At 40.8% G+C, this 7588-nt stretch overlaps 1 protein-coding gene across 1 annotated transcript in view; it reads right to left on the bottom strand.

The window, feature by feature from the left end:
• LOC104413689 (protocadherin Fat 3-like) overlaps positions 1–7588 on the bottom strand; it is a gene marked incomplete at both ends in the record, with an annotated part of 85214 nt that overhangs the window by 67347 nt on the left and 10279 nt on the right. Inside the window, 2 exon segments of the mRNA XM_010024754.1 lie at positions 1–3251; positions 6549–6759. Of these exon segments, the coding sequence (XP_010023056.1) occupies positions 1–3251; positions 6549–6759 (3462 nt within the window).

Raw genomic sequence — 7588 nt, 5'->3', positions numbered from 1 at the left:
TAGGGAATGCTTGAGAGGAATGCCACCATCAACAGCTTTGACAAAGAATGACAGAACTGTGTTTTTCAGCTGGTTAAAGCTACCCTTGGTGACCATCCATCCGTTATCGGGATCTATTTCAAGCAGATCAGCTACTGAAACAGAGGCTTCGCTATACAGAGAATAGGTAATTCTGGAATTGGCTCCATCATCTGGATCTACTGCTTGCACTTGGGTCACCAAGTAACCTTTCCCAACATCTGCTTTGACACTTGCTCTATATTCGACCGTCATAAATTGAGGAGTGTTGTCATTCTCATCCACTACTATGACTCTCACAGTACAAAACGTAGTCCTGCCACCTCCATCGAGGGCTCTCAAAAATATACCAATATCACTCTCCAGCGGGTTTTCCCGGTCTAACCTCTCAGTTGTCAGAATCTGCCCATTGCTGTCAACTAAAAATCGGTCCTTGGCGAAGTCATTTATTATGGAGTAGCTTATCTGGCCATATACACCTGAATCCCCATCTGTTGCCTTCACATGGATTACCTTCGTTCCAGGAGCAGCGTTTTCTCTAACCTCAGCAACATAAACGCTCTGTGAAAACACAGGACTGTAGAGGTTGGCCCCAAGGATCTGTATGTGCACCTGAGCTGTGCTAGTGAACAGGCCATCTGACACAGAGACATTTAAGCTGTACATGGGCTCCATTCTCTGTTTGCGATGGTTGGAAAGGGTGATAACGCCACTCTTGCTGTCCATAATAAAACTGGTCCGATCATTTCCTGATAGGATGCTATACTCCAGTCTGTCAAAATCAGAGCTGTCAGCATCAGAGGCTTGGACACAAGTCACAAAATGACCCCGAGGTGCCAGTTCGCTCACATATGATTCATATATTAACTGGTTAAAAACTGGAGGGTTGTCATTCATATCTGTTATTGAGATACTAACAAGAACCTCACTGCTTAGTGGTGGGAACCCATTATCGGTTGCTCGGACTTTCAAGCTGCACTGCTGTATGAGTTCATGATCCAGCATGCGGGCTGTCAGAATTAGGCCACTGCTGCTGTCTATATGGAAATAATCTGTGCTGTTAAAGGTGTCCTGGACTATCTGATACTGCACAATCTTGTTATTGTCAGAGTCAGCATCAATAGCAACAACTTGCAGTACCGGAGTCCCAATCAAGGATGCTTCAGACAAAGTAGCATTATAAGCTGTCTGATCAAAAATTGGAGGATTATCATTAACATCATTAATGATCAAGTCCACAGTGACCTCAGCTCGAGCACCAGTGAGGGCATCACTGGCTCGCACCATCAGCTTGAAAAGAGAATTTATTTCATAGTCCAGTGGGCTGATGACACTCAGAACTCCAGTATCAAAGTCGATATTAAACTGGTTGTAGGGATCTCCATCAACGATGATATAAATTATACCCTGGCCTTCTGGACTGGTTGCATTTATGCTTAAAATTGGTGTGTGCATTTCTACATCTTCATTCACAGAAGCTGTATAGAAGGGCTTGTCGAACACAGGCATTGCTTTATTCACAATAGTAATGGGGAGCTCTACCAAAGCAGACAATGATGGGTTACCTCCATCTTTTGCAAGAATGACAACCAAATACTCTATATTAGACAAATCAGAATTGAAGGCTTCTTTTAAAGTGACACTACCAGATGCTCTATCAATTTCAAAATGTCCGTAGTCTTCCTTCAGAAGATATGACACCTCACCATTTTCACCCTTATCTTTATCAATAGCTGTCACTCTATATATCATGGTACCAGGCTCAGCATCAACTTGCACAGCAGCATAGTATGGAAGCCCTATGAACACCGGGGCATTGTCATTTATGTCCTCAATGTAAACCCTCACCACCACTCGAGCGACACGAAGGTGATCTAGTTCACGGCTTGCTTCCACCACCAACTCATACAGCTCTTGCTCCTCTCGGTCGAAGGGGATGCCAGTTGTCTGAATGACTCCTGAGGTGGATTTTATTTTAAACTTGTTGCCAGGATTTAATATACTGTATTTCAAAGGCTCGTTGAGGCGGTTACCAACAGCATTCACCACAGCGATCTTTGTGATATTGGTGCTGTTTTCTGAGATAGAAGTGGAATAAAAATTCTGTGTGAAATGTAGCCCACTATCCATGGCTTCTTTGACCATTATTGTCACCATAGCAGTGCTATAAAATTTCCCATCAGATACTCTTACTATTAGCATATAATGGTCTTTGGAGAGGCTATTGTTTTTGATGGTGAGTACCCCTGTGCTTGAATCAATTGCAAAATGTTCCATATTGCCTTCAATTAGACTATATGTTAGTTCAGGAGGGATCTCTGAATCTGGGTCTGTAGCCTTGACTTTGAGAACCTCAACACCAACATAAGTGGGCAAGAGCAAGACTGTTTCAAATACAGCCTGGCTGAAGACGGGTGGGTTGTCGTTGACATCAGTTACCTCAATGGTCACTTCAACCGGGCTTTCTGCTGTAAGCTGAGGATTCCCACTGTCTCTGACATGCACGTGGAAGTGGAAGTGGGCTATTGTTTCATGATCTAAATTTGCAATTGTTCTGATTGCACCTGTGCTGGAATCTACTGTGAAATACTTTTTTGCAGTAGATTCAACAATCTGGTAGACAAGCAAAGCATTCTGGTTGCTGTCAGCATCAGTGGCGCGTATCACAAGGGGACTATTACTTGCACTCCGGACTATGCTATTTACAGGAGCAGCTTCACTTATGCTGCCTGAATACTGAGAGAACAGAAAAACTGGTGGGTTATCATTTTCATCCACAATCTGAATGTTCACAGTGGCATTTGATGCCATGCCTGCCATATTTGTTGCCTGTACGATGAGCTGATAGAAGGAAGCACGTTCGTAATCAAGGGCCTTTTGACTGGTGATCACTCCAGAATACGGGTTTATAGTGAAGACTCCATCCACATTCCCATCTTTAACCTCATAAACTAATGTGGACTGACTGATTGCAGAAAGAGAGATGACAGAAGTACCGATATCTGCATTTTCATTAACCTCTGCTTGGTATTCTTTGAGAGTGAACTTGGGGTGGGAATTATCTGCCATTGTCACAGATATCCGCACAATTGCTGTTGCAGATAGAGGTGGAGAACCTTGATCAGCCACTTTGACTGACAAAACAAACTGTCCCATTGTGGTTAAGTCTGGCTCCTTCAGTAGTGTGATGATCCCTAAAACTGGTTCAATCTTGAATGTGTTTCCTGTATTTCCTAAAACACAAATATTGGAAGCAAATTAGAAATGTAAATGTACTTGGTGGTATTTTAAACCAGGAGCAATCAGCTGCAATTTGTTAAAAGCAGTTATCCAAAAAAAAAAAGGACAACAAAAATCCAGTGTAAAATAATCCTAAAAGCCCTTCCAGCCTTTTCTGAAAATCAAGTAACTCAGTACATGGTACAGGTGTTTAAACCTTCAGAATCTCAGGTGCTGCTATCTGTATCTTGATTCTGAATACCAACATCTGAGCAACTGCTGCATGTACATTTCTCCTACTGAAGTGGGAAAAAACATTTCTAAATTACAGGAATTAGTCAAATACATGTACACCTAAGGCAAAGAAACTAGATCAGAGGCTAACAAGCCAATTACATGACAAATGGTTAACAACTCAGGCTCTTAACTGAAGTGGATATTAAGCAACTGTAGAGAAGATTACAGTAGTTCAAGACTCAAAGAACTGAATATAAGAAGGTTAAAGTGGCATTTAGAAAAATAAACCAGAGCAAATAGCATAGAAAAGAGATTCAAGTATCTTGTGGCACAAAGGTTTATCATATGATCTCTGAGGAGGATGAATGAGATTTAGCAGAAAATGTCATGTGTCTGTTCTAACATGAAAGTGGGGATATCACTGACTGCATAAAGGTGAAAACAGTGAGTTTGGATCAAGGACCTTTTTTGGACTCTTTTTTTCTTTTCAGTCTTTTTGCCAACCCCTTCTTCAGCAAGACAGATTCAAACCTTCTGATACGTATCCTTATCCTGAAATTAGAGATCACCTTTATTAGGCAATCTGTATTTTGCTAGTTCCTTGTGTGCCTGCCTAAAGTATAAGATGCTGCATGTGTCTATGGCATGTAGAAGCATACAGACTCTTTCTCTGAATTTGATTCTAAATACAATCAGCACGTACTGAGTTACAGTGATTCCAATAATTATGATGTGTTCCTGCTATTGTAATTTACATTTTAAAATCTAGAATTGCTTCCAATCTACAGTCAAGCGTCCATCCATAACCTGGAGAGAAATATGTCCCAGGTAACTGTAGATAAACAAGAGATTTCTTCTAATGGTGATTGTTACAGGTGCTGTGCACAGAGCACAGCACCTGTGAAAATCGTAGCTGGAATACCAAATACATGGAAACCTAAATGTGCACTGTTTTTAAGATACAATTCACTATCTGTTGTAAATTCTGGGGCTTGGCAGCTAATTTAAGCTACGTACTACTGTATGTCGTTCAGTATATGACTGGTAATGCCTTTCTATTTATATCCATCCTTTCATATCAGTAAAGTTTACTCTGCTAACTAAAACAAAGATCGTGCTATTCACTGAGGAGCTGAGACTCTGCCAGAGCTACAAACTCTCACAAAGAACACACTGTCACATTTACAGACACTACAAATGTTGCTGCAGTTATTTTGTCAGTGTGTGCTAATACAAATAATTTTAGAATGCCTCATGTAAGGCCAGAGCTGGTTCTTCTTTAGGAATTTCTTCTGAAATTACACAAAAGCTACTTTCTTTACCAGTTGCTCTCTTCACACGTAAGGTGATGTAAGTAATTCCCCTGAATAAAATGCCTGTGTACAATTTGAATGCTGCAGTTAAAATCAGTATCCTCAACTGCAGATTTTATGGATCATAGAAACTACAGCAGCAGAAGACTGAATTTTGATGCAGCTGGGATTGGAACATCTGTGGATAATGAGACTGGGGGAGTGTGTGGCTCACAGTAAATGGAAGTTTGAAGTCTGACACTGCAGGGAGAGCTCATGATGAAACAGAAACAGGCTGTAATGGAAGCGAGAGCCTCTAGAAAAGAGAAAAACATGTATATTCAAAAGGACTATCTACTAGCTAAAGCATCCTTTCTAATCTTCATCTTTTTCTGTCTGCACCATGTATGATTCTATTACCAGTGTATGGGAGCCATACTTCTAGCATGTCAGGTTGCTCTTTACATTGTGGTGGCACCTACAGATGATTGGGTTGGAGCCCGTAACAGTAATAAGGTGTCAAGAAAAAGCTGGGAGTGGTCTTGAAAAACATTCAACCAGGAACCTTATCTGATCTGTTCAGAATCTGTTCTATAAGGCACAGTGCTGTTCTGCTTAGTCAAGGCCACTGGAGAATACTGAGAAATAACTGGTAAGACCAAATGCAATGCATATGGGAAACACTTGTTTTGTAGTGCTAAGGTCTTTGTAGGACCACAACGGTGTAAGTTAAGTTCAACACTTTTAGATGTGAAAGACTTCACCTCCTGGTTTGCCTATACTTTCACAGAACATACAGGATAATGATAAAAATGTTCCTTGGGTCTTCTGTAAGCTTCTAGTTATATCAGCTTAATTTAAGGTGTAAGCTCGAACTATATGAAGTTAAATCAATATGAGATGGTGCAGATATTCTTGTTTCATTACTTATATTTTGTCATTTAGCCTGTTTGTAATTCACTTAAGCCATCGTAGTGACAAGTCTTTAAAATAGTATAGAGATAAATAATGATCCTGTAGGACGAAAGCCTAAAGCTGGGAAAGGCTTATGATCTGATTAATATGGAGACAATCTGCAGTATATGAGACTGCAGATTTGTTAACAAAGGTTACAAATTTTCTACTTCCTTCTCTCTTTTCCAGACACCCCTCTTGTACATATGTTAATGGTTTATCTCAGAGATAATTCTTAACTTCAGATCCATACAAGCCAGAGAAAGATACGTTCATTTGCATGTGTGGCAGAGATAATGCAAATTTCTCATGACCGTGCTATTGCACTTGCAGAGGAAAGCTTTTTGGTACAGATTATGCGCTGAATGTAAATACCAAAAGCTTAACAACAAAAGCAAGTTTAAGCTGGTATCACCATGCCCTCCCTTAGTTTCAAGACACCTTATGCCATTAAAATGCTATGGCTGTTCTGACAGAAGTTTTTAGCATAGCCCTGGCCTTAGCCTCCATGCTCCTCTGATCTGAATATTGGCAAAGATGCCAGGACGTACCAGCTATGGTGGCATTTATTTATGAAGGATCCACTGTACACTAGACTGAAGCCAGCAACCTGAAAAGAAGTCACTGCCGTAGCTTTCAATAACTATCATCTGTGACACTTTTGAAGCAATGACTTAGCGGTAAAAGGCTCTGCAGCCATCTAGTGAATGTGAATGTGATTCTATTCTGACAGGTTTTGGGTACAGTAGCTTCAAAATAAAAAACAACCAACAGGAAGATGTCTCCTTTGCCCAGCTGCATGGCCTCATTTTCAACCTCTGTTCTAACCTGCTTCAATAGTGTAGATAAGCTCTGCATTTTCTCCTTTGTCTTTGTCCAAAGCTGTGACCTGCAAGACTGCTGATCCAACTGCTGCTGATTCAAACACTGAGGCTTCGTACAACGGGCTCGTGAAGTATGGACTATGGTCATTGGAGTCTTCCACGTTTATGATGACTCTGGCCAGGTTTCTTCTGTAAGGGAATTCTTGATCTCGGACCTACAGAACAAATGCATAATACACATCTTGATACCCACCTAGTGAAAATTCATAAATATTTTTTAATACATCTAAATGGTCATGCCTTTGCCCTGCCATTCCCTGCTTCAGAGCAGAGGCAAATAAACCTTGCTCATTGTTCCTTCTTTCAAAGAGCTACAAACAGTTCTACCCGCTATGATCAGTTGTGTGTCAGTCCAGTGCCTGTAGCTGACAACAGACTTATTCATCGTTATATTTGTCCGCACCTTCTTAAAGATGATGATACGAGTAAACGGAGTAGGAATTACCTTAAGAAGTGCTGAGTACTCCCAACAGACGTATCATTTATCACACCCCTCTCAACCCCATACGAAATATCTCAGCACTGCTACACTGATAATCTTGCCAACACAATCCACAAAAGTTTGGGTCTTCTTAAACAGAACAAAATACCTACTGTATCAGGTGGAGAGCAAACCCAAGCACCAGGAAATGACCTCTGTTGTTCACTTCTCTCTATGATTCAGTTTATATTTATTTCTTAGCCTGCTTGCCAAAGGTCTTGTTACTCTGCAAGCCAAGACCTCCACTCAGTTCCTGCTCACTGGATCTCATAGCAGCTCTCTGATTTCTAGGGTCCCTAGCCCAAAGATGGCCCTGTACCTAACACATCATGAGCAGTTCCTAAAAAGGATCTTTTCTGCAGGTGTCTTAAAGTGATTAAATAGTGGACTACAATGTTTAATCTAACACAGACTCTTTTTTTATTACCCTCCAGTCCATAATATACAATCTTCATTTGAAAACAGACTCATGTTCTGTAATTTGGCCACGCTGAGCAAAAAAA

Source organism: Nestor notabilis, unplaced genomic scaffold, assembly GCF_000696875.1.
Source record: "Nestor notabilis isolate BGI_N333 unplaced genomic scaffold, ASM69687v1 scaffold3492, whole genome shotgun sequence".
Classification (NCBI taxonomy): domain Eukaryota; kingdom Metazoa; phylum Chordata; class Aves; order Psittaciformes; family Psittacidae; genus Nestor; species Nestor notabilis.
This window is presented reverse-complemented; position numbering and strand designations above follow the sequence as displayed.